The sequence below is a fragment of the Martes martes genome, assembly GCF_963455335.1.
Source record: "Martes martes genome assembly, chromosome: 14".
Taxonomy (NCBI): Eukaryota; Metazoa; Chordata; class Mammalia; order Carnivora; family Mustelidae; genus Martes; species Martes martes.
This window is the reverse complement of record NC_137902.1, coordinates 36,573,001-36,599,754: the sequence shown is the minus strand read 5'-3', so window position 1 is coordinate 36,599,754 and position 26,754 is coordinate 36,573,001. Positions and strand designations below refer to the sequence as shown.

At 36.4% G+C, this 26,754-nt stretch overlaps 1 protein-coding gene across 1 annotated transcript in view; it reads left to right on the top strand.

The window, feature by feature from the left end:
- The first annotated feature begins 3,575 nt into the window (after positions 1-3,575).
- KIF20B (kinesin family member 20B) overlaps positions 3,576-26,754 on the top strand; it is a 77,888-nt gene continuing 54,709 nt past the window's right edge. Inside the window, exons 1-13 of the mRNA XM_080823448.1 lie at positions 3,576-3,654; positions 7,097-7,244; positions 12,990-13,076; positions 13,181-13,297; positions 13,907-14,045; positions 14,605-14,789; positions 16,818-16,854; positions 17,329-17,556; positions 18,437-18,548; positions 19,382-19,453; positions 19,755-19,901; positions 20,592-20,754; positions 21,606-21,893. Of these exons, the coding sequence (XP_080679574.1) occupies positions 7,098-7,244; positions 12,990-13,076; positions 13,181-13,297; positions 13,907-14,045; positions 14,605-14,789; positions 16,818-16,854; positions 17,329-17,556; positions 18,437-18,548; positions 19,382-19,453; positions 19,755-19,901; positions 20,592-20,754; positions 21,606-21,893 (1,722 nt within the window). The 5' untranslated portion in view covers positions 3,576-3,654; position 7,097. The remainder of the gene's footprint in view (positions 3,655-7,096; positions 7,245-12,989; positions 13,077-13,180; positions 13,298-13,906; positions 14,046-14,604; positions 14,790-16,817; positions 16,855-17,328; positions 17,557-18,436; positions 18,549-19,381; positions 19,454-19,754; positions 19,902-20,591; positions 20,755-21,605; positions 21,894-26,754) is intronic.

Genomic DNA, 26,754 nt, shown 5'->3' with positions numbered 1-26,754 from the left:
GATTCTTCCTTAGCCTCTATCATTCTGTATTTGTTATCTTCTTCTCCTACCGTTAGAACATCGGTTCTAAGCAACATGAATATATTACTTCATTTGCTTTGTCCTATAACTCATGCATAGTAGTTTCAAAATTGCTACACCAATACCCCTTTCAACATCAAACCTACTAGGTGAAAGTTATTGATTTCTTTGCACTGTTCGTTGTATCCCACAACTCTTAATTCCAGTTGATAGAGTACTGTGCTCAATTAATTGACTGAACGTTTTTTCTCTGTATAGTTATGCTGGCAATTTGATATTCAAGTATGTTCATTTCTTTCTTTGTATTAAATTTTAGGGCTTGGTTTTATTTCCAGGGCTTTAGATTTAATGTTTTTCTTTTTAAAAGTTTTTTTTTAAAAAAAGATTATTTATTTATTTGACAGAGAGATCACAAGTAGGCAGAGAGGCAGGCAGAGAGAGGGGGGAAGCAGGCTGCCTGCTGAGCAGAGAGCTTGATTCCGGGGCTTGATCCTAGGACCCTGAGACCATGACCTGAGCCGAAGGCAGAGGCTTAACCCACTGAGCCACCCAGACGCCCCTAGATTTAATGTTTTGACATATATTTATATAGGTTATTCAGAGAAGCCACACTGCCATCACTAGTCCCTGTAAAACATTCCTACCCCCCACAGGGAACTATTTTCAGATTTATAGTTTTTGAATTTATTTCTTAAAAAACAGGTCCAACATGTGTGTAGTATGTATGTATGTACACTTTCATTTCTTCTTTCTTACACAAAACTTAGTGTATTTTGTAAGTTCTTTTGTATCTGTTTTCTTCCCTTAAAAACATAAATATGAATTTTTTCTGAAATCACTGAAGAGCTTTAAGACAGGGAATGACTTGATCATTACACCTTGAAATTAGTTTGGTTGCTCTACCAGGAGAGCAGGATCTTAAGCAGGAAGACAAGTTGGGAGGCTATGGTGGTCTGGGCACTGAAAAGGGAAACAGGTGTTTATTTTACTTATAACACAAAAGCACAACAGATACATTTGTTTATGAACTGAGTGAAACTGCTGAGGGAAAAGGAGGACCCAAGGATGATCCTTTTATTTGTCTTGAGTAACTGGGCAGGAACATGGTGGTGTCATTCACTGAGATGGAGATTGGGGAGGAGAGAAGTTGGGGTTTGGAGTGAAAAATCACCGTCCCATATTGAATATAGTAGAGATGTTAAGTGGGTACTCAGATATTTGCATCTGGTTGGCGTTCAGAGGAGAGGTCTGGAAAGGACGAGGAATTTGGAAGTCACCAGTAAGGATAAAGATACTTAAAACCATGGGAGTTGATGAGGTTGCCAAAAGGACGACTACAGAGGAGAGAAAAAGGTGGGTTCAGGACCAAGCTCTGAGGATGCCCATAATTTAGAGGTTAGATAGAAGAGATAGAAAAGGAGCTTAAGACAGGTGGTTAGTAAGGTTGGGAGGAAACAAGGACAAAGTGACTTTTTGCTGACCCAGAAGCCAAATGAGGGTGGCAAGGCTCAAGCATTTAACTGTGTGGCAAGATAAAAATAAGAGAATCCATTGGATTTTTTTTTTTTTTTTTTGCTTCCCCTGTATCTGGTATTATTTTTCCTATGCCTGGAATGCTTACTCCTTTCTCTCTTTTTAAAACCTGGTTAATTTCCTAATGAGCTGTGGAGATGCAGATCAAACATTATTTTCTCAGATTCCCTGTGACATAGTCTTACAGCTCTTAGAATATTTTCCTTGAAACCACTCAGTACAGTTGTAATTTCTCAATTACTTCTATTTTTAAACTTGATTGTTTCTCCCATTAGAAAGTAAGCTCCTTGAGGGTTAGTGTCTATTTTGCTCACTCTCCTCCACTGTTTCCCTAACTTCCAGCCTAGCGTTTGGCACATAGCAAGCAGGTTTTCACTAAGTATTTGTCAAATAATAAATAAACAGAACCCCTGGAGGGTTCAGGAGGCAGGGGAGTCTGCTTCTCCCTCTCCCTCTGCCACCCCCCCCCCCCACATTGTGCACTCCCGCGCTCTCTCACTCTCTCTCTCACTCTCTCTCTCAAATAAATAAATAAATAAATAAATCTTAAAATAAAAGCAATAAAGATGTTGTGAGGTATGACAAGAAACACAGATTTAGGGGTAGACCTGCCTGAAAGAGCAAAGGAGACTTTGACACTGAGTTCACCAAAGACTTTCGTCCCAACTTGGAGAGGAGGACATAGCTTTTATTTTATCTTTCCTCGTGTCTTCCCCTTTACATTGACTTTCTCTGTTCATTTTAACTCTTGGCCTTGCATCCTCTCCTCTACTCCAAAATGGCTCACTTTAAATGATTATCTTGTGGAGAAAGAAGATGAACTGAATGAGGAGACAGTGGGAAGTTAGTTAGAGAAGAGGTAAGTGGAGGGAGATAAATAGAATGATAAGGTAAGGAAGACTTGAAGTTCATCAAAGTAGGTATTCTAAAACTGCTCCGAATCGAGCAAAATAGCAAAAAATAAGACCCTATGTAAGAGGGTGGGTCTATGAAATCATTCTGCTGACTTAAATTCCCAACTCCTCCCTTAATAGCCATAGGTTTTTTAGCAAATTACTTAACCATATGAACTCAGTTTCCTCGGAATCGATAAAATGGGGATAATAATAGTACCTACCTCAAAGGGCTGTTCTCAGGATTAGTAAGACGATCCACTTTATATGCTTAATACCAAGACTGCCACAAGGTAAAATTTCAATTAACCTTAGCAGTTATTTTTCTTTAAAATCAAGCACAGCAGGGAGAGGCGGCCTAAATAATAAATGCTCGTCGTAAATATTATAGCAACACACAAAAGAAGAGGATCACTTTAAAAGAAGCAGATAAGGCTGTACTGGCACTTACGTTTTGAGCAAAGACCTTGCCTACGCATGGGATTTAGACAGTTAGAGCACACCGCCTGGCAGCGGTAGGTGCTTTATATGTTCGGAATGGCAAGTAAGATTAAAAAAGAAAAAAAAGAAAAGAAAATTCCTATAAAAGTCTATTCTGGGAGAAACTTATTTCGTCCGTCCGGGGGGGGTCGCTGGGGATGACAGGTAGGGTCAGGCAGCGAGAGAAGTCTCCTGGGTGCGGACTGCCCTAGTTCTAAGCGACTCTCGGGAGGCGAAGCCTGCTCCCGCGTCAGGGCAGAGGCTAACTCCGTTCCTCCGCCCGTCCCTGGGGGAGTCACGGGGCCAAGTGCGGTGGCAGCGGCTTCACCTCCAGGCCTTTGCTACGTCTCATCTCCAGGACGGTATCCGAGACTGGCGTCCATGCCAACAGAGGTGGTACCCGCCGCAGCAACTATGCAGCGGCCCAGTCCGCCACGCACACCTGACTGGGCGGAGCCCCAGCCCTCCTCCCGCCCCCGGCCCACCTGCCCCTCCACCCAGTGACTACCCGCGTCCTGAGATCCGCCCCAGATTTGAAAGCTTCTTCCGGGAGCGGGTGGGAAACCCATCGCGCGAGCCTCTGCGCTCCCGGGCTTCTTTCCGGAAGCTCCGCCCACTCCCAGCGTACCCTGCGCTAACTTCGCCGCCATTGTTTGAATTTGAAAACGAAAACACCGCGGTGCTGCGCGCAGGTTGGGCAGCCCAGACAATTTTTGCAGGTGAAGCGGTGCGTCCAGGTGAGGGTGCGAGGAAGGAGGTGGGGTGACTGCGCATATACGAGGTCCGAGGCTGGGAAACGCGCTGGCGGTGTGAGTGCCTCCGACGGGGATCGCGATGCTCGTGAGGTTACTCTCAGGAACTGGGTTGTAGGGCGATGGGTGCTCCTGGGGACAGTGGGCGCCGCCTTTGCACCGTAGGGTTGAGCCGTACTACTTGGGTTGGAGCTTAAATCTTGTCTCCACCGCATATTCGCTGAGGGAGGCAAGGCAACGTATTTAATCTCTCTGGGTCATCTGTTAAAAGGGCTACTAATAATAGTACTTACTTTTTTCGGTCCTTGTGAAGATAATACAGTATGGAAAGCTGTTAGAAACAGTGCTAGTATATATTAGGCACCAGGTGTTTGCAGTCATTAATGTTTTTACTGTTGCTTTGCTGCTGCTGCTGTTGAGGCGCAGGTCTCCATTGCCAAGCCTAGTATTCTGAATCCCCGAGGTGAGCAGTTTGCTTGGCAGGTGCTATGACCTCTTTTTGCAGGGAGCCCTGTCGCGGCCATCTGTACGTTAATTTCCAGGCTGCCGCAGGTGCCTGGGGCTTGCCCTCTTACGCTTTGCAGTACCAAGTGGAAGGGAGTGTGTGTGGCGAATTCAATGACTGCTCTCATCCCCCTCTTTAGAATGTTTCCCTCCATGTCGTTCCACTACCTGCTTCAGTGATTCCTGCCTGACACACCCTCTAATATTCTTTGCTGAATGATTGGTTGACACAAGTTCGTGCCTTAAGCCATCCTTGCTTAAAGTGACCAGATTCAGGTTTGCTTTTGTTGGTTTTAAAACCAAGTAGCATGTTTACCCAGAAGCAGCGATCTCTCTCTCTCTTTCTCTCTCTATATTATTAGATGTCCAAGACCCAACACTTCAATTTGAAAAATCATATAAAGGATTCATCAATTAGATGATAGATACTTGAGACTGCATTTTGTGGATGACATTCAGAAACCTCATTCAGTAGCAGATTTGTTATTTTTCACCAGTGTTCAACCATGGTCTCTCACTGGAGAGAAGATAAAAGATGCAGTTTTTCAGTCATGGGAACAGCCTTCTGAAATGAGAAATGAAGTCTTGAACCCTGCTGCTGCTAAAGATAATTATCACTGAAAGAGTAGTACCAATTTTTATATTTTTTTGGTTTAGAGGATTTTATTATTACTATTTAAGTCATCAGACAGGGAGTTTTTATCACTCATGCATCTCTGAATTTGTTGTAGGGGATACAGAATAGTATAAGACAAAGAAAGTTCTTGCTGTCAAGAGATTTGTAGTCTAGTTAGGGAGAAGTCAACTTCTCACATGCAAGTAGAAGTTAACCAAAAGTACAAGATGTGACAGTACGTCTCAACAATTTTATAAATGTTAGGAGGCAGTTTATTGAAACTAAACATATGAACAAGTACAAATACTGTAACCTTACTTTTTAAAAGAGATAGTTATTCTTTTTTTTTTTTTTAAAGATTTTATTAATTTATTTGACAGAGATCACAAGTAGGCAGAGAGGCAGGCAGAGAGAGAGGGGGACGCAGGCTCCCTACTGAGCAGAGAGCCCGATGTGGGCTTGATCCCAGGACCCTGGGATCTCGGCCTGAGCTGAAGGCAGAGGCTTAACCTACTGAGCCACCCAGGCGCCCCTAGTTATTCTTTTTAATTCAATAATTTAATAAAAAATTTACCTGTTTTTTAAACCAGAAAGTAATGGAAGACAAAGTGAAATTTATCTTCCAAATTCATGGGCATTTCCATAAAATTTGATTTATGTGATGTCAAGCCAGTGCTTTAATGTTTTTGCACACTTTTCCTCTATGTTGTAGATCAGTGGTTATTTTTACTCTATCACATACCCCTTTTCTTAATTTTCACCCGTACATTGCATGTTTGAAATAGTCTATCAAACTACATTTAAGTAATTATCCCATTTTTATTATGTCACTGATTTAATACAGTAAAGACAGAAGCAGCCAAGGTACTAAACTTGTTTAAGTGTATGGTTGGTTGATCTTGTAGTTTGCTGGGCTTTGTGCACAGTAAATAATTTCCTTTGTCTTTGGAGATTTAGGAAAAACAAAAACACAACCCTGTTGTATTGAGTTTGTGGGTTTCAGGGCTGATCAAGGAGAAAGCTATGACCACGGTATGGCGGTATCACACACAAGGAGCTTTACTGGAGTAGCACTTTGACAGGATTGCATGCAAGGGAAATCCCCCACAGCATGAGACCTTCCAGGAACTAGAGTGAAGGACCACTAGAAGGGTAAAAAGGCAAGAGAACTAGGGGATTGGGAGGGGAAGGAGAGGAAAAATTAGAATTGGGAGCTTATGGTCTTAAGTGATTTTTCTCTACAGCACAGTGGGGAGTCCCCGGGTCAGAGAACTCCAAAAGGCATTAGTGGTTTCCGTCTTTTGGTCCTGAATTTGTTTGTGACTAGCAGATGGGTGTAGTTTCTGGGATGTGCAAACTAGTTAGACTCTAAGTGACTTTTTAAAAAAAAGTAATTTGAGCTATATTAAAAGCAAATTGATGCATAAAAATTTGAGTCTGGTACCTAATGGGTTTTTGAATTAATATTTTTGGCCTGTAAAGAAGTAAACAACATAGGGCCAATATACAAAGGCCATCTTTGGCTTTTTTATATAACACATATGGATGCCCATTACTGCCTTCCTGAGCCAGGAACCCTAGTTTGGGAGTACCATTCTGATATTTCATCATATTGTCAAAGAACAGCAGGGAGCTCTCTTTCTTCATGGTATTATTCATCTAGTAGATTGTCAATAACTATTAGAATGTTAAAATTTTTTTAGTTAAGCTTTAATTTAGTTGTAACATTTTGATGCATTATTCCATATTCACCTTAATTTTTAAGCCTTACAGAGTGTCACACATTACTTCACTTTTCACTTGCATTATTTGGAAGAATTCAGTAGAAAGAGTTTAATTGTGCAGATAACTGAGTTTAGCTCTTAAATGCTAAAATGTTACAGAGTTTGTAGGTAACATTCTCAGAAGACATTAAATAACTAAAATAACACAAGATTATAAATTACTCTTATTTGATTTCTGAGAGGATTTCAGGCAGAGATTGAATGTTTTATACTGTCTTACGTAATGGACTACCTTTGCTCATGAAATCTCTTTGGATGAATCTACCTATAGGTTGGGTCATATGAGTCGTAGTGGTAGGCTGTGGCCAATATTATTTTATTCAGAATCTGTAAATAATTGGATCATTGTCTTTTCCCTGGGTCATCTAGTTACAGATGAGGCAGTCTAATGTTTTCCTTCTTTGGAAATCTAGTTATATGGGGGTTAGTAGTGGACTGGACTCAATTCTTAAACCATGGGTGGCTTAGATGCTAATTTATTAAGATTATCTGAAGTTACTGTTATTTTTGCAGAATGGAATCTAATTTAAATCAAGATGGAGTGCCTAGACCATCTTATGTTGTTAGTGCTGATCCAATTGCAAGGCCTTCGGAAATAAATTTTGATGGCGTTAAGCTTAATCTCTCTCGTGAATTTTCTTTAGTTGCTTCAAGCACTGAGGTAAGTACTAGAAAAGTATTATGTTGATTATCGTAATTGAGTGGAAATATGTGTGGCACACACACACTTGCCGACAGGTATGACCAGAGCTTTCCAGACTTTGTGGGTTTGAGGCAACCTTCTATCTCAGTAATTTTTTCGTGGCACCCTAAATATATCAGTTCTTCTAAGTGGTAGGTCCAAACTACTTAATATATAACTATCTATACTTAACCAAGAGCCATTTGAAAAAATTAATGTAAATTAAAAAAATTACTTTCTTGGGGCGCCTGGGTGGCTCAGTGGGTTGAGGCCTCTGCCTTTGGCTCCGATCGTGATCCTAGGGTCCTGGGATCGAGCCCCGCGTGGGGCTCTCTGCTCGGCGGGGAGCCTGCTTCCTCCTCTCTCTCTGCCTGCCTCTCTGCCTACTTGTGATCTCCATCTTTAAATCTTTAAAAATCTTTAAAAAAAATTAAAAAAATTAAAAAAATTACTTTCTTTAAGAATTACCACAGTTATTTAATGTAAAGGTAATAACCTTCCAAGGGCACCTGGGTGGCTCAGTCGGTTAAGCATCTGCCTTCAGATCAGGTCATGGTTGCAGGGTCCTGGGATTAAGCCCTTCATCAGACTTCCTGTTCTGCGGGAAGCCTGCTTCTCCCTCTCCTACTCCCCGTGCTTGTGTTCCTGCTCTCACTCTCTCTCTCTGTCAAATAAATAAATAAAATCTTTAAAAAAAAAAAAAGATAATACCTTCTTGCCACTTCATAACTTTTCAAGATTTGGAATCAGATTAGGTATTGCCAACTTTATTTCCTATTCTTCTTTGTTTTAGGGTAGTACTTTTTATTTTATTTTTTTAAATCACAGCAACCACTGAAAATCCAGCTTCTCCGAGATATGACAACAAAAGAAATACTATGATCTCACATTGAAACTGTGAGCTACTTGAAGCTGATTGTTCATGGTGTTCAACATATGTCAAGTATGTTGAACTATGCCTGTGATTCCCTCAAAAATGTAAAATATTCCACTGTGCCCCTAGGAATTGCAGGGATTTTAGAATTTTAATTTAGTTAAATTAAATTAAAATAACTCAATAGTGTTTAAAAAGTAGAAGTCCTTCTTTCTACCACCCTACCTACTACTACTGTTTGTTGTGTGTCTTTGTAGACGTTATTCCTTTTTTTAAAAAAATGATTTATTTATTTGTTATTTAAGAGATAGAGGGAGAAAGGAGGAGAGAGAGAGAGCTCCAGCAGGGGGAGCTGTAGACTCCCCTCCACTGAACCTGCAGCCTGACGCAGGCTCCATTCTAGGACCCTGAGATCCTGACTTGAACCAAAATCACAAGAGTCAGCCATTTCACCGACTGAGCCACCCAGGTGCCCCTAGAGTTTATTTCTTACACATTTACTTTTCAATCCATTTATATCCTCTTTGTTATATTTTCTATTGTTAATTTTGATGCCTTAGAGAGATGGACTATTTTAAAGAATGATGGAAGGGGAAGGGGAACATAAATTAAAAAAATAATACTTATTAAATATCCATCATATGTCAGGGTTTTTTACTTGAGCTCATTTAATCATAAATCAAGAAAGAGGGGTGCCTGGGTGTCTCAGTTGGTTGAGCATCCAATTCTTAACTTAAGTTCAAGTCACAATCTCAGGGTCATGGGATGAAGCCTCATGTCTGGGCTCTGCACTCAGTGGGGAGCCCACCTGGGATTTGCTCTCTCCCTCTTTCTGCCCCTCCCCACCTCTTGCATTCTCTTTTTCTCTCTCTAAAATCAATCAATCAATCAATCTTTAAAAAAAAAAATCAAGAAAGAAAGTAAAAAGGGAGAAAGAGATAAGTGCCTCTTGGTATTTACGTGGAATCATGCATCATGTAGTCTTTTAGGTCTGCCTTCTTTCACTTAACACAAGGGGCTGTAAGCATTGGACTGTTTTTGTATTGCTCACAAGCTAAGAATGCCTTTTGTGTTAAATCTAAAAAGTCATAGCCAAACCCAAGGTGATCTGGATTTTCTAGAACTTTAATAGTTTTGTGTTTTACATTTAGGGTTGTATCCATTTTGAATTCATTTTTGTGAAGGGTATAAGATTAATTTTCGTAGATTAAGTTTATTGCATGTGGATGTTTGGTTGTTGCAGCACCACTTGTTGAAAAGACTTGTTTTTGCTCCATTGTATTGCCTTTGCTTCTTTGTTAAAGCTGAGTAGACTGTATTCATGGGCATCTATTTCTGGGCTCTGTGTTCTGTTCCATTGATGAATTCTGTTCTTTTGCCAGTTCTTTTGCTGTCTTGAGTACTGTAGCTTTATAGTATGTCTTGAAGTTGTATACTGTCAGTCCTTCAACTTTGATCTACTCCTTCAATTTTATATTGGCTTTTCTGGACAGTCTTTATTTTTAGCCATTCTAATAGATATAATGGTATCACATTGGTATTTACATTTAACTTAATAACTAAAGATATTGAACATGTTTTCATGTGATTATTTTTCTTTAGTGTTTTTTTAGTGAAGTGTCAATTTAAATCTTTGCTCATTTAAAAAAATTGGGTTGTTTGTTTTTATATTATTATTTAATTTTAAGTATTCTTTATATTTTTCAGATGCATTGGTTTGTCAGATATATACTTTATAAATATTTTTTCCCAGTTTATGGCTTGCCTGTTATCCCTTACTAGTGTTTTTTTGAAGAACAGAAGTTTTTAATTTAATCAATTTTTTTTCTATTATGGATGGTCCTTTTGGTGTCATATTTAAGAAATCTTTGCCTAGGGGCACCTGGGTGGCTCAGTTGGTTAAGCGTCTGCCTTCAGCTCAGGTCATGATTTCAGGGTCCTGGGATTGAGTCCCATGTTGGGTTTCTTGCTCAGCAGGGACACCTGCTTCTCCCTCCCCTTCTCCTTCTGCATGCCGCTCCCCCTGCTTGTGTTCTCTCTGTGTCAAATAAGTAGATAAAATCTTTACAAAAAAGAAAGAAAAGAAATTTTTGCCTAACTCAAGTCCACAAAGATTTTCTTCTGTGTGTTCTTTTTAGAAGTTTTACAGTTTTAGTTTTACATTTAGGATATGATCCATTTTGAATTAATTTTTATATACAATGTGAATTGTGTATCCAGATTTTTTTTTTTTAATGTATAGGTATCCAATTGTTCTAGCCTGATTTGTTGAAAAAGCTGTGCTTTCTGTACTCCATTTCTTTTCCACCTTTATCATCAATCAGATGTCCTGTGTAGGGGTTTATTTCTGAATATTGTTTCATTTATTTGTCTGTCTTTCTGCCAGTACCCCACTGTTTTGATCATTGTAGTGTTCTGTTAGCCCACCAAATTTTTTTCATAGTTGTTTTGACTATTCTAGGTACTTTGCATTTCTTTCTTTCTTTCTTTTCTTTTTTTAAAGATTTTTATTTATTTATTTGACAGAGATCACAAGTAGGATGAGAGGCAAGTTGGGGGGGGAGAAGCAGGCTTCCTGCTGAGCAGAGAGCTGGATGCGGGGCTCGATCCCAGGACCCTGAGATCATGACCTGAGCCGAAGGCAGAGGCTTAACCCATTGAGCCACCCAGGTGCCCCTCTATGTGAATTTTAAAATGAGCTTGTCAGTTGCCACAACAAAAGCCTCTTGGGATTTTGATTGCCGTTGTATTGAATCTATAGATCAGTCTTGGAAGAATCGACATCTTAACAATATTGAGTTTACCAAAAACGATGAGCAATGTGTATCTCAATTTCTTTTGGTCTCCTTTATTTCTCTGAACATTGTTTTGTAGTTTCCAAGGCAGAGCACTTTCACATCTTTTGTCAGATTTATCCCTTAAGTATTTCATGATTTTTGATGCAATTCCAAATGGTATTACTTTTTAAAATCAATTTCTGACTTTTTCCCCAGTATATAAAAGAATAGTTGATTTTGCATATTGATCTTATATCCTGTTACATTGCTAAACTCATTTAATAGTTCTAGTAACATTTTGGTAGATTTTGTTTGATTTTTGTATGTAGATATTAATGTTGTCAGTGAATTAAGACAATTTTATTTCTTCCCAATCTGGATGTCCTCCTTTCCTTTCCTTTCCTTTCCTTTCCTTTCTTTTCCTTCTCCATTCCTTTTCCATTTCCTTTATTTTCTTTTTCCTAATTACATTTACTGGATCCTCTAGTACAGAGCTGGATAAAAATTGTGAGAGCAGGAATTCTCGTATTGTTACTTATCTTGCTATTCATCTTAGATTCAGTATTTCACCATTAAATATGATGTTAGCTATAGGTTTTTGTAAATGTCCTTTGTCAGGTGAAGGAAGTTCCTCTCTATTCCACTTTGCTGAGAATTATTATGAATGGATGTTGAATACTTATGTCAATTTCATGTCATCATTCAAATGCTTTTTTAAATTTATTTATTAGAGAGAGAGAGAGAGAAAGCACGAGCAGGTGTGAGGCTGAGGGAGAGGGACAAGTAGACTCCCCGCTGATCAGGGAACTCTATCTGGGGCTCCATCCCAGGACTCTGGGATCATTCCCTGAGCTGAAGGCAGTTGCTTAACCGACTGAGCCACCCAGGTGCCCCTAGAGATAAACATTACTTTATTCTTTTATTGTGGTTATTTACCCAAATTGATTTTTCAATGCTAAATTGACCTTGCATTCCTGAGATAAAACAGTTTTGGTCAGGATGTATTATCTTATTTTATATATTGGCTAATACTTTATTAGGGATTTTTTCTATCTATCTTAATTAGGGATATTGTTCTGTAATTTCTTCTGGGGATATCTTTGTCATATTGTGGCACCAGGGTTATGTCATACTCAAAATTAGTTGAAAAGTGTTCTTTTTATTTTCTTTAAGGTTTCTCTATGATTGGTATGATTATATCCTAAAGTGTTAGAGAGAATTAACTAATAAATTACCAGGGACTGGAGTTATTTTGTGGGATTATTTTGTTTATTTGAATGTAAGTTGAATTTCTTTTTTTTTTTTTTAAAGATTTTTTATTTATTTGACAGATGGAAATCACAAGTAGGCAGAGAAGCAGGCAGAGGGGAGGAAGCAGGCTCCCTGCTGAGCAGAGAGCCCGACGTGGGGCTCGATCCCAGGACCCTAGGATCATGACCTGAGCGGAAGGCAGAGGCTTAACCCACTGAGCCACCCAGGCGCCCCATAAGTTGAATTTCTTTAATAGATATAGAACTGTTCAGATTTTCTAGTTTCTGGGTGCTTTTTTTTTTAGTAAGGTGTATTTAAGTAATTATTTCCTTTTTACTTAAAAAAAACCCCACATTTCTTTAGAATTATTTTAAGAAATGAACTAAACTTATTTCTTCCCCAAAGGAAGGAGTAAAGAGAATGCTGTATAGCAAAAAAATTTTAGATGGAATTGAACATTTCGGTTAATAGACTATTCTGTTGCATGTAATTTATTCTAGAGTACTGTGTTCTAGTGACTTAGAGCCCTGTTATTTTTATTTAGTTATAAAGGTAAGGATTTTATGGAAAAGAGGCATATTGTAAGCTTCAAGTAGAAATATAAAAGGTAGAGGAAACAGTCTTTTGTGTTTTTTTTTTTTTTTAAGTAGATTTGCTTCTCTTTAGACATATAAAGTGATTACAAACAGAAGAATCACGGTTTGCTTAGGGGTTCTCTGTAGTCTCAGTTAGTTATAGTAATAGCCACTTAAAGAAAGGTGATTTCTGAAAAGCCATATTTTGCATTTCTAAAATACAGTTATTTTGTTCTTCTTTTTTAAGGCAAATAGTTTGGAATCCAAAGATTATCTCCAGGTTTGTCTTCGAATAAGACCATTTACACAGTCAGAAAAAGAACATGAGTCTGAGGTTTGTGGTGACTTTAATTGGGTTTTACTTTCATTAAATGGACAAAATGCCATTGTTTTTATTTATTAATTGTGGGATTATTTATGTTTATTTATGTGTTCTAGGGCTGTGTGTATATGCTGGACTCACAGACCATTCTGCTGAAAGATCCTCAAAGCATCCTTGGTCGGTTAAGTGAGAAAAGCTCTGGACAGATGGCACAGAAATTCAGTTTTTCCAAGGTAAGTACTTATATGAAACTGAAGATTTTTCTTTTAAGTAGAAGCGATTTGACTTAGGCTAAATAGCTACATAATTGTATATAATGAACTATACACATCATGTGCTTATGGAACTTAGGTGTTAGGCACTGGTATTTTTTTCTCAAGAGTAGGACTCAAATTTCAGGTTTATAAATATATAATTGGAAGTGAATAGATTATAGTTTTTTAACCTTTTTTTGTTTTAAGAAATGTTCTTTTCAAAATTTAGATGAAAACTTGATTGACTAGGTCAGATTTCTACCCTGAAAACTTTCTGACAGTAGTTAAAATATCATGTGTATTTCTGAGAGTTGGGGATATGGCACCTATCCTAAGTATATCAATCTTGTAAAAGAGATCTTTTAAGTTTTTGAAGCATGAGAGGTGCCTGGCGGGCTCAGTCAGGGCATCCCACAACTCTTGGTATCAGGGTCACGAGTTTGAGCCCCATGTTGGCTGTAGAGATGACTTAAATAAATAAATAAGTTAAAAAATAAATTTTTAAAACATGAGTTATGGGGGTAGAACTGATTGTAAAAATTTACTTGCATTTTCTAAAAAGGCTTGTTTTTAAAAAATGTTTATTAGGTTTTTGGCCCAGAAACTACACAGAAGGAATTCTTCCAAGGTTGCATTATGCAGCCAGTAAAAGACCTCTTGAAAGGACAGAGTCGGCTGATTTTTACTTACGGGCTAACCAATTCAGGAAAAACATATACATTTCAAGGTAAACTTGCTATTTTTGCTGGAAAGGATTAAAGCACTAATATACCCTCATTCTCATAATACTTGCATGTAGTTATGTTTCCATTACCTAGTACATTTGCTCCATTTTTAATACTAATAGCATTTTGAATGTGTATTGCTGATGGGTTTTGATTCAGATTGATTTAATTCGTTTGTGAAATTGCTTTACCCATATGATAGAGAATGAGATGATAAAAATTCAGAAAAAGGATTTATGTGATATAGTGAATTAAGCATGGATAACCAAGGAAGCATTTTGTTTACTTTTGTACTTTGTGATTATGGGTGATTGCAAATGTTATGGCTGATCTGAATGGAAATTTTCAGATTTTGCACCAGTAGAATAGTTGATAAAATGTCCCATTATATAATGAAGAGCAAAGTGATGGAAAACTGAGTAATCCTTCAATTTCTCTTGCTTTTGTCATAGCTGTTTACTCTTGCCTGTTGGTGGTATAAAAGGAACCTTGGTAATCCAGGAATGTTTTCCACTTTCCTAATACTCTAAGAGAGTATAAAACAAAAATTCTTTCTCATAGGCACAGAAGAAAATATTGGTATTCTGCCACGAACTTTGAATGTATTATTTGATAGTCTTCAGGAAAGGCTATACACAAAGATGAACCTTAAACCACATAGATCTAGAGAATATTTACGGTTATCACCACATCAAGAGAAAGAAGAGGTTGCTAGCAAAAGTGCATTGCTTCGGCAAATTAAAGAGGTATGGGAGTAGTCTAGTGTGTGAAAAATACATACATTATGATCTTCTATAAGCTCTTTGTTTCAGCTTATATTAGAATATTTTGTGATGGTGGTGGTGGTGGTGATCATTGTCTTTTCTTTTTGAAAAAAGTATAAACTTGTTTTGAATACCTCTCTCCTTGCTTTATATTGTACAAATAACAGAAATGTTTAAACAGTACACATGTGAATGGTTCTGAAATTTTTTTTGGTTGTTGTAGGGACTACTATATGTAATGATTAAAATTTCTTTAATTGTAGAAGTAATTTGTACATACCAAATCTAATCAAGGGAATGTGAGAAATAAAAAGTGAAAATTTCTTGTAACATTTATCTGTTAGGTTATATTGGCCTCTTTTCTTTCTTTCCTCAATCAGTTTTTCACAGAAAGGTTTTTTTTTTTTTTAAGATTTTATTTATTTATTTGACAGAGATCACAAGTAGGCAGAGAGACAGGCAGAGAGAGAGGAGGAAGCAGGCTCTCTGCAGAGCAGAGAGCCTGATGCAGGACTCGATCCCAGGACCCTGGGATCATGACCTGAGCCAAAGGCAGAGGCTTTAACCCACTGAGCCACTCAGGCACTCCACACAGAAAGTTTTTTGTAAAGGAATATTTGTTTATTCCTGCTTCTTACGGATTTTATGTTCCATTTTCAGACATTTATCCTATTCAAGATTGTTAAAACTAGTAACAGTTTTTATAGATAGTTACATAATATTGATGGGGTTCTTTTTTTTTAAAAGACATTTAGAAATCAGGGATTCAAGGTAATAAAATATTTTTTGCTCAGTGAGTTCAGAATTTAGAGTCCATGATTAAGATCTCTGAAAATAGTGAGTATAAATAAAAATTACAGAAATTGGTAGGTAATAGCGAGGAAAATTCTTAGAGGAAATGGAAGTCATTAATAATGAAAAAAACTTCCGTCACAAGTTATCCAGTTAAAACATATTGTCTATGAAGTTATTAAAATATTAGAAAAATGAAATCACGCTTTCATATATTATTTATAAAATGTGTTTTAGAAAATGGTCTGGCAATACTGTGAATGAGAACTTAAAAATTTTTCATATCTTTTCATCCACTAATTCACATTTAGGGATATAGTCTAAGAAACTAATTAGAGTGCAGAAGAAAAAAATGATAAATAAAGATATATATCTTAGTATTATTTTTACTGACATAACTTTGTAGATGATCTAAATGGTTAGTAATAGGGGAATAAGTAATGTATTTCACATCTTTTCGATTACACAGCCACCATTACTTGTTTATAAATAATTTTTAAACATAGTAAGTAAAAGTAAAAGCTGTCAGTGTAATAAGAATAGAAAGGAATATATTGAAATATTACTAGTAATTGTGAGTGGCAGGGATCATATGTGATGATGTTTTTTTTTTAAGATTTTATTTATTTACTTGACAGAGAGAGAGAGAGCACAAGTAAGCAGAGCAGCAGGCAGAGGGAGAGAGAGAAGCAAGCTGTCTGCTAAGCAGGCTCGATCCCTGGACCCTGGGATCATGACCTGAGCCGAAGGCAGCTGCTTAACCAACTGAGCCACCCAGGTGCCCCTGATATTCTTTGTAATACTCTTTTGTGGTTTCCCAGATTTCTTTTTTTTTTTTAAATATTTTATTTATTTATTTATTTGACAGACAGAGATCACAAGTAGGCAGAGAGGCAGGCAGAGAGAGAGAGAGAGGAGGAAGCAGGATCCCTGCTGAGCAGAGCGCCCGATGTGGGGCTTGATCCCAGGACCCTGGGATCATGACCTCGGTGGAAGGCAGAGGCTTTAACCTACTGAGCCACCCAGGCGCTCTTCCCAGATTTCTTATTTTGAGACTCTGTTATTTAACTAGGGGAAAGAATTAATAGTGGTCATTGAAATTGAGTAGATGAAAGGTTGTGATTTGGATGGTGACTTATTCAGATAGATAATCAATGTACTGTTATTTAACCTTAACTAAAAATGGTTTTTAACTTAAAAAAAATTGTTCCTTTTTAGGTTGTGATGCAGAATGATAGTTACGATACTCTTTATGGTAAGATTTCCTTTCTCACTTACTTTTCAAATGTTTATTATATGAAATACATTTGAATAGCTTTTAATTTTTGAATCACTCCTAGTGACTTATTTTTTTTAATAACAGTAGTTATAAGAAAGTGGTACATACTATATGAAATATCAGTCACTGTAAAGTTTTATTTGGATTTAATGTCACAAGGAATCCCTTTCACTTGTAACTTTCATGTAGAATTCAAGAGAGATACTATTTTTTCTTTGTCCTTTACAGGTAATTTCAATTTGATTCATTGGAATTCTTTCAAAAAGAAAAGAAAGATAAAAAGCAGCCAAGCTTTAATACAGATTTTTTTTTTAACATCTGTTTTGGTCCAAAAAGTATTTAACCTTGCTGAGAGATTAGGGTTACTTAGTTTTTCAGGTTCTTGATCTGTCTTGTGTCAGTTTTAGCCAGTTTTTTAATTTTGTGATTATCCTTTTTTATTTTTTGTAGGAAGTTTAACCAACTCTTTGACTATCCCAGAGTTTGAAGAATCCATGAAAGATTGTGAACAGGCTAGCTTGAATATGGATAATAATATAAAATTTTCTGTGTGGGTTTCTTTCTTTGAGATTTACAATGAATGTATTTATGACTTGTTTGTTCCTGTATTATCTAAGTTCCAAAAGAGAAAGATGCTACGCCTTTCGCAAGATGTAAAGGGCTATTCTTTTATAAAAGGTATAGTAATGAATGCTTTTTATTTTACTGCTCTGAAGTTTCTTTCTAGGCTTTGTTACAGCAAGCTGGAGATAGAAAATTTTTATATTAATCATTAATATCAACATAGTAAGAGAAGTTTGTGGTTTGGAGGTATGTTTTGGCACGTTAATTAAACCTGATTCCTTGAGTATCATTGGTAGGATTTTGGGAGGTGGGAAAAGCTCTGTGTGTTGGTATTCACATTATTCTGCTGCTTTGTAGAAGCTATGAAGCTATGGAAATGTATCTGCTCTTCCACAGTGGTGTTTTTCCAACTTTATAAAATCACTACTCAAAGTAGAAAGTACATACATATATTAATAACATTATCTAGTATATACGCATATGTATTTACAACCCAGAAGTTTCATTAATTTTACTTACCCTTAGTACAAGGAATACACTGATATTTTTCTGTATTCTGTTTCATTTTTATAAAATGCTGTTTATGACTTTAAATTTGACTTCATGATTGACTAATGAATTGCAATCTGCAGTGTCTCACATCTAGGTAATTTTGTAGGTTTAATCTGTAATATGCTTTGTCTTCATCTTTTTTTTTTTTTTTCTGGATGTTTAATTCTAAGGAGTTTCTTCCATTTTCAATTTTCCCTTTGGCCTACTATTGAAAAACATCTTTGTTTGTATAACTTAAATATTGGAAAATAATTATAGTATCCTCCTCATGTGTATCTCTTTTAGTGGAATATAGAATGTCTCAGTGGATTCCACCTAGGCGTTGTTATTAAAAGATTTCATTATGTCTTTGGGAAAAGAGGTTACAAATCTCTAAAGAGATTACATTGTATAACAAATGCTGTTTTTATAAAATGATATGTGTCCTCTTTACTTTTCAAAGATCTACAATGGATTCAAGTATCTGATTCCAAAGAAGCGTATAGACTCTTAAAACTAGGAATAAAGCACCAGAGTGTTGCCTTCACCAAACTGAACAATGCTTCTAGTAGAAGGTAAAGAGGAAGCCCTGCTGTGTGAGCTTGAAGTACCCAGGGTATTCTGTGCTATTATAAATACAACTAAGATTAAAGCAGGCAGTAGGTTCTCTGATATGTTAAATGAATTCATGGGCGTAAAAGATAATTTATTAAGAGCAATGAACACAAAAGATTATCAGGACTATTTATTGTTCTAACAAAATTTACTAATTTGCATGAAGTCTCTTAGGTATTTTTATTCTTTATGTGAATATCTAAGCTCAATATTTTAAGAGTTGCCTACAGTATGCATCTCAAGGGGTTAAGGAATGATGTTTTTGAAGGAAGAGATTGAGGCTTGAGAGACAAAAAAAAATAAGTTTAAGCAGTGAAATATTTAAAACAGGTTGTCTCTTAAGGGGGAAAGAGCCCTGTCCCCCATACTCAGTATGGCATGAAGATAGTATATGATCCAGATAAGCCTGTATTTGGGCCTAATGAATGCTTTACTTTAAGTGTATATTAAAAGAAAATATATATAACATTTTAACTAATAGTATAATCTTTGCAAGTAAATTGAGATTTTATTATAAATGATTTCACTAATAGAAGTTTGAATGTTAAGAGAAGGAGAGGGTTCAAAGAATTTGGGGCTTAATGAAAGATAAGATATTTGGTTTTAGGGAATTAGGTATGTAGGTGACAGTGGAACACTGGATTGAAATATCTGGCAACTAGTTGGAAAGTGCAGTGCTGGAGGTATGGCTAGTATTAGGATATAAATGTTGATTTAGATGCTTACATTGTCTGTTTAGAATACAGAAATTAAAAATGAAAGATAACATTTGATTTTTCTGTATTTCTTTTAGTCATAGCATATTCACTATTAGAATATTACAGATTGAAGATTCTGAAATGCCTCGTGTAATACGAGTCAGTGAGTAAGTTGAGCATTGTTTAAATTGTAATTATTTTGGGGGCGCCTGGGTGGCTCACTTGATTAAGTGCCTGACTCTTGATTTCGGCTCAGGTCATGATTTTAGGATTGTGAGATTGAGTCCAGTATTAGACTCTTCACTAAGCATGGAGCCTGCTCAAGATTCTCTCTCTCCCTCTCCTCCTCAACCCCCACTAAGGCGTGCGCTCTCTCTCTCACTTAAAAAAAAAATTTTTGTAATTATTTTGAATTGTTTTGTTTTGAAGAACTTTTTATAGTTTTTTTTTTTTTTTTGGTTAATTCAGATTGTGTTTATGTGATCTTGCTGGTTCAGAAAGAAGCATGAAGACACAGAATGAAGGGGAAAGGTTAAGAGAGACTGGGAATATCAACACTTCTTTATTGACTCTGGGAAAGTGTATCAATGTTTTGAAAAACAGTGAAAAGTCAAAGTAAGTTGCTGGAAGTGCTATGGGTATATTAAGTATTGATAATATTTAAACTTTCAAATCTTATTTTAGAAAATTCTTTTTTGTTTTTAACCTGCTTTTTTGTAATGGCTATACGTGAAATATGAAAGAAATACTTAGAGTTCTTGGATTAAAAAAAACTGAAATAAAAAAACAATGTCAGTCGATGCCATTGACTCATCAAGTGAACATAATATTTTCCATCACAAGTATATGTCCATAGACACTAGAGATAATAAGCTTCTCATGATCCTGGCTTAGCATCTATAACCACTTTATTCTTACTAATCATTTTGTTCTTCTAGATGTGATTGATTTCTGCATTAATTAACATTTTAAGCTGAATAAGTTGTAATTAACCTTTATCATTTTTAGTAAAGGTGTTTCATGGCATATATTGTAAAATTTCTTAACATTAGAAAACACAACCCACTTCAATTTGATTTTCTTAAGATTTTGTCTAGTGAGTTATTGTTATTGTTAGTATTATTATCAGCAGTATTTAAAGAAAATAGTAGGAATAAACAGAAAATGGCTTTTCTGTTTTATATGCTAATCACTAACCTAGAAGTCCATGATAGCTAGATCAATTATTTCTTTGTAAAATTTATTAGCATTCTGACTTCATGAGATTTGTTTTAACTTAGAGTTTTTTGAAAATTTTTTCCATAGGTTTCAACAGCACGTGCCTTTCCGGGAAAGCAAACTGACCCACTATTTTCAAAGTTTTTTTAATGGTAAAGGGAAAATATGCATGATTGTCAACATCAGCCAATGTTATTTTGCCTATGATGAAACACTCAATGTGTTGAAGTTCTCAGCCATTGCACAAAAAGTAAATATATTCAAATTTCTGCAGAACTTATTAAGTCTCTTATTAGAATATGAACCATTTTTTCTCAGCATGGCTAATATATTTTGCACTTACAACTGTAAACCTAGAAAATAATTGAAGATTAAAAATATAAATGTTTGGGGCACCTGGGTGGCTCAGTGGGTTAAAGCCTCTGCCTTCGGCTCAGGTCATGGTCTCAGGGTCCTGGGATCTAGCCCTGCATCAGGCTTTCTGCTCAGTGGGGAGCCTGCTTCCCCCTCTCTCTGCCTGCCTCTCTGCCTACTTGTGATCTCTGTCTGTCAAATAAATAATAAAATCTTAAAAAAAAAATACAAAAAAAATGTTTGACCAAGAGGACATGTGACAAGATTGAAAGTTATCCCTTGTGTTATTACTTTTTCTTAAATATTTATTTATTTATTTTAGAAAATGACAGAGGGGAGAGAGAGAAAGAAAGCATGGGAGGGAGAGGAGCAGAGCGACAGGGAGAGAGAAACCCAAACTGACTCTGAGCTGAACGTTGAGCCCAACATGGGGCTTGATCCCACAACCCCAAGATCATGACCTGAGCTGAAACTGGGAGTTGGATGCTCAGCCAACGGAGCCACCCAGGCACCCCCAAATTATGAGTATTCTTGTAATGGATTGACTGCTCCACCACCCATCTAGTTCACTAAGTGGCTAATGATGAAGCCCTTCCGCTAGGAGCCCTTCTTGTATGTTTGTTATGTTTGTTTGCATAGGTCTTTTTTAAATACTAGAATTGTCATTTGACTTAAATTTACGAAATTATTTTTTCATCGACAGTTTTTCCTTTTCTGTTTTAAAAGTCACATTGGATATTTTAACAGGTTTGTGTTCCAGACACTTTAAATTCTTCGCAAGAGAAATCATTTGGACCTGTCAAGTCTCAAGATGTATTATTAGACATTAATAATTCAGTTAATAAAATATTAAATGTAAAAAGATCCACAATTTCATGGGAAAGTGGTCTAGAAGATGTGGTGGAAGATGAAGATCTAATTGAGGATTTAGAAAAAGGTGAAGAAAACCAGAGTGTGGAAACTGAACTTACTGATGAAGATCTAGATAAAACACTGGAGGAAGATAAGGCTTTCATTAGCTACGAGGAGAAGAGAGTATGTATTAAGAACTTGTAATTCTAAGTTTGGCTTATTATTATTGTGAAGTTAGAATTAATAATACTTAAGCCTCCCTATCTTCTAATTTTTTTCAACAATGTGCTAAATTTTTTATATATTTCAGCTTTATATTTTGAAAAAAAATAATTTTTAAAAAGATTTTATTTATTTATTTATTTTTTAAAATTTTATTTATTTGACAAAGAGAGAGAGATCACAAGTAGGCAGAGAGGCAGGCACAGAGAGAGGGGGAAGCAGGCTCCCCGCTGAGCAGAAAGCCTGATGCGGGGCTCGATCCCAGGACCCTGAGATCATGACCTGAGCCGAAGGCAGAGGCTTTAACCCACTGAGCCACCCAGGCGCCCTAAAGATTTTATTTTTAAGTAATCTTTTCAACATGGGGCTTGAACTCACAACTCCGTGATCAAGGGTTGCACACTGTACCGACTAAACCAGCCAGGTGCTCCTATAATTTGAAAAATTTTAAACCCAGAGAAGGACTAGTACATTGAAAACCCATTGGATTTGTTAGTTAACATTTTACCATTTTCAATTCTTTATATGTTTGTGAATACACATTTTTTGCCTGTACCATTTGAAAATAAGGTATAGAGATAATGAATGATACCTTACAACTATTTCAGTGTGTTTCCCAATACTGTAGACATAGTCCTTATGATCACAAGACCATTTTCACACCTAAGCAATTTAACATTGATAGAATAATATAATCTGTTATACTGTCCATATTGAGATTTCTTCAGTGATCCCACTATGTCCTTTATAGACACTTTATTTTTGATCTACAACTGAAGTTAAAAAATTGCTTTTGTCATGTTTCTTATGTTTCTTTAGTTATTTGTAATCTAACAAAGATATTTTTGAGAAGTTAAGGCTAGTTACCTTGTAGAATACTCCCAATCTGGATTTCTCTGATTTTTCTTCATGATTCAGGTATTACATTATTATCTAGGTCAAGTTGTGAATTTCATATTGCATCCTATATGGAGACACATGATACCTGATTTCCCCATTCTTGGTGATGCTAGGTTTTGCTCATTTGGTTAAGGTATTGTGTTTCAGATCTCTTTTCATTGTGAAATTGTATCACCTGTGTGATGATACTTTTGAGACCATGTGGATGCCTTCTTCTGCAGTATCCTTTCACACAATGATTCTGGCATACTCCACCAAACTTAGTTTGCAGTCTTAAGTACAAGCACTCAGAATGGCCACCCAGTACCAATTAGTCTTTCTTCAAAAACAGGAATTGGTTGGTCGTCTATATATTTATGGTAAATAAAAAAGATTGAGCGGTGGTAATTTTAGCCTCTGTTCAGATACAGTTCACACATTTATTTACATTGTATTAATCCTGAGATTTAGCTCATGTTCATATTACTGTTTCCCCTCATTAATTGGCCATAACTACATCTATATATATGGAGTCTTCTTAACCATTGTCCTAGGAACCCTGATAACCATATGCTCATGGGTTTGCTTTAAAAGTGTTGACAAGGGGCACCTGGGTGGCTCAGTGGGTTAAAGCCTCTGCCTTCGGCTCGGGTCATGATCCCAGGGTCCCAGAATCGAGCCCTACATCGGGCTCTCTGCTCAGCAGGGAGCCTGCTTCCCTTCCTCTCCCTCTGCCTGCCTCTCTGCCTACTTGTGATCTCTGTCTTTCAAATAAATAAATAAAATTAAAAAAAATAATAAACTATGAATAGTAAACAGACAGCCTCAACAAATTCTCTGATTCATACACACACAGTTTAGGGACTTTGGAAATGCCATAGTATTTGAGTAAAATCAAGCCAGGCAACTGGCTTCAGACCACACTCCAGCTTGGGATCACGTGAAGCCAAGTATCACATGTAGAGTCTAGTCCAGGGATTAAAAACTAGTTAGCCCCTGTGGGACCCGTAGGCTTATTAAATCTCAGTGTTCAAGATCACCCAGGTCAGTACTTACCTAATCCCCTTTATGATAACTCCAAGAGGCCATCCTTCCATCTAAGCCTGCTTCCTCCTCTCTCTCTGCCTGCTTCTCTGCCTACTTGTGATCTCTGTCTGTCAAATAAATAAACAAAATCTTTAAAAAAAATAAAATAAAAGTGTTGACAAATCTCACATCCTAGTACCCTTGGACTGTAGAAGTCAAAGTAGATGGATGATATATTGGTTTAAATATTCTTGTTTTGATAATTTAGTTCATTATCCCTGAAGACCATTATTGCACGTGTGTTGTTTGGAAATGAGAATGAAAGCTTCAGAGATGCTAGTCCCAATGTATCTGGTCACTATGTGATGGGATCTTGTTTACCACGGACCTCTGTAATATAATGTTTTACCTCAGTGATTAAAGGAGCGATCTGTAGGCCTAGTTTAGTTTGTATTAATTTTCTCAAAGCTGAAGTTTATATATGATGTTGATTAAAGTTGAAATGTTAGAAAAATTTCTGAATTTACCTGAGGAAACTAATGCTACAGTTTATAATTGATTATATCGTATAAGTGCATATCTCCCTATAGCATTGATAAAATAAAAATTTCATCAAAGTGCATTATAATATTTAACTTTTATTTTATATTTTTATTTTTATTTTTTATTTTTATTTTTTTGATAGAGATCACAGGTAGGCAGAGAGGCAGGCAGAGAGGAAGAAGCAGGCTCCCCGTTGAGCAGAGAGCCCGATGTGAGGCTCGATCCCAGGACCCTGGGATCTGACCCTGGGATCAGATTTTTTTTAGCAAAAACTTTATCATGCGCTAACAATGATAAAACATGAATTGTTGAGAATTATTAAAATAAGGCGATTTCCCAAGCTATTCCCACATTCATGCATATTTCTCTAGGTCTCGGGCATTTCTTCTTTAGCCATTACAGTTTATTGTTTTATTATATTTTTTAAAATTTAAATTCAGTTAATTAAACATACAGTGTATTGTTAGTTTCAGAGGTAGAATACCCAGTGTTCATTACATCATATGAGCCTTAATGTCCATCACGCAGTTACTCCACCACCCCCCTTCCAGCAACCTGCAGTTTGTTTCCTATGTTGAAGAGTCTCTTATGGTTTGTCTCCCTCTCTGATTTCATCTTGTTTTATTTTTCCTTCCCTTCCCCTATGATACCTTTTTGTTTCTTAAATTCCACATATGAGTGAGATGATATGATGATTATCTTTCTCTGACTTACTTCACTTAGCATAATACCCTGTAGTTTTATCCACATTGTTGCAAATGGCAAGATTTCATTTTTTTGATGGCTGAGCAGTATTCCCGTGTGTGTGTGTGTGTGTGTGTGTGTGTGTGTACACACACACCAAATCTTATTTATCCATTCTCTGTTGATGGCCATCTGGGTTCTTTCTATAGTTTGGCTATTGTGGATATTGCTGCTAAAAAAATAGGGACACCTAAGTGGCTCACTCAGTTAAGCTTCTTATTCTTGATCTCAGCTCAGGTTTCATTACAGCTTATTGTTTTAAACAATGGGAAAATGTGGTTGCTTGAAATTATAAAAGTATTATTTAATCATGGTGGAGTCTGGAAAAAGAAAAAGAGGGAAACAAATTAAATATAAAAATGTCTTTACATACCAGTCATGTTAATGGGTTTTTACTGTACATTACACTTTTGTATCCTGATTTTCTTCACTTGAAAGTGCAAATTATGCAAAATTGTGCAAAGTATGAATTAATAATACGTCATCATTGTTCATTACAGTAGGTTACTGTGTGATTGCACCATAATTGAACCAATCTTTTTTATGTTTGACTTTTGAATTAGGTTTCACTTTTCCTTAATTAAATATAATCGCTACCACAAAACAATACTCTGATAACAATTTTCACAGCCAAAACACTGGGTCCTGTTATATAAGTATTTACTCGGTATAGTTTCATAGGAGAATTTCTAAGTCAAAATATCTATAGAAAATATTTTCAGATAAAATTGAGACATTGAAAGATCTGTAGCTTTGAGAGAGTTTATTGATTAATTTATTATTGAGTATCTTTAAATAGAAATCTTAAGGAATATGAGGCTATTATCTGATGCTCTAATTTATTTTGTCATAGATCTGTATTGGCCATGTCAAGTGTTAATTGCTTTATTTATCCATTGTCCATATTATATGATTATGTATGCGTTTTCTAAACGCATGGAGTTGTTGTTTACATTTGGATAGTTATAAAAGCCAAATAAGATAAGTTTATGTAACATCTCTTTTTGACATTTTGGAAAGTGTTTTGGGATTCTTAGTAACTTCTCTATATAACGCTTAGGCTTTAGATCTTGACTAATTTAAAATCCAACCTTCAGCACTTTCCACAGACCTGGTCTTTACTTTCTTCACCTTTGAAGTATGGATGCTGTTACCAACCTCACAGAGGTTGTGTGGATTGAAAAGCATCAAATATGAACTCTCCAGTTCCTGGTAGATAATAGATTTTTAGGTTTTTTTTTTTTTTCCTTTCTTTGTGTAGCCTCATGGTAATACATTTGAGTTACTGTAAGTGTATTTTTTTTTTTTAAACATTGATGTTTTGTTTGTTGTTTATAGAGAAGGAGAGAGAATCTTTTTTTTTTTTTTTTAAGATTTCATTTATTTATTTGACAGAGAGAGGGAACACAAGCAAGGGGAGTGGAAGAGGAAGAAGCAGGCTTCCTGCTCAGCAAGGAACCTGATGTGGGGCTAGATCCCAGGACCCTGGGACCATGACCTGAGCCGAAGGCAGGCTCTCAACGACTGAGCCATCCAGGCGCCCCAGTGTATTTTTAAAATACAGAGAGGTCCACTTGATATTTCAGATTAATGAATTTCTGCAATATGTAATTTTCAGTGAGAATATTAC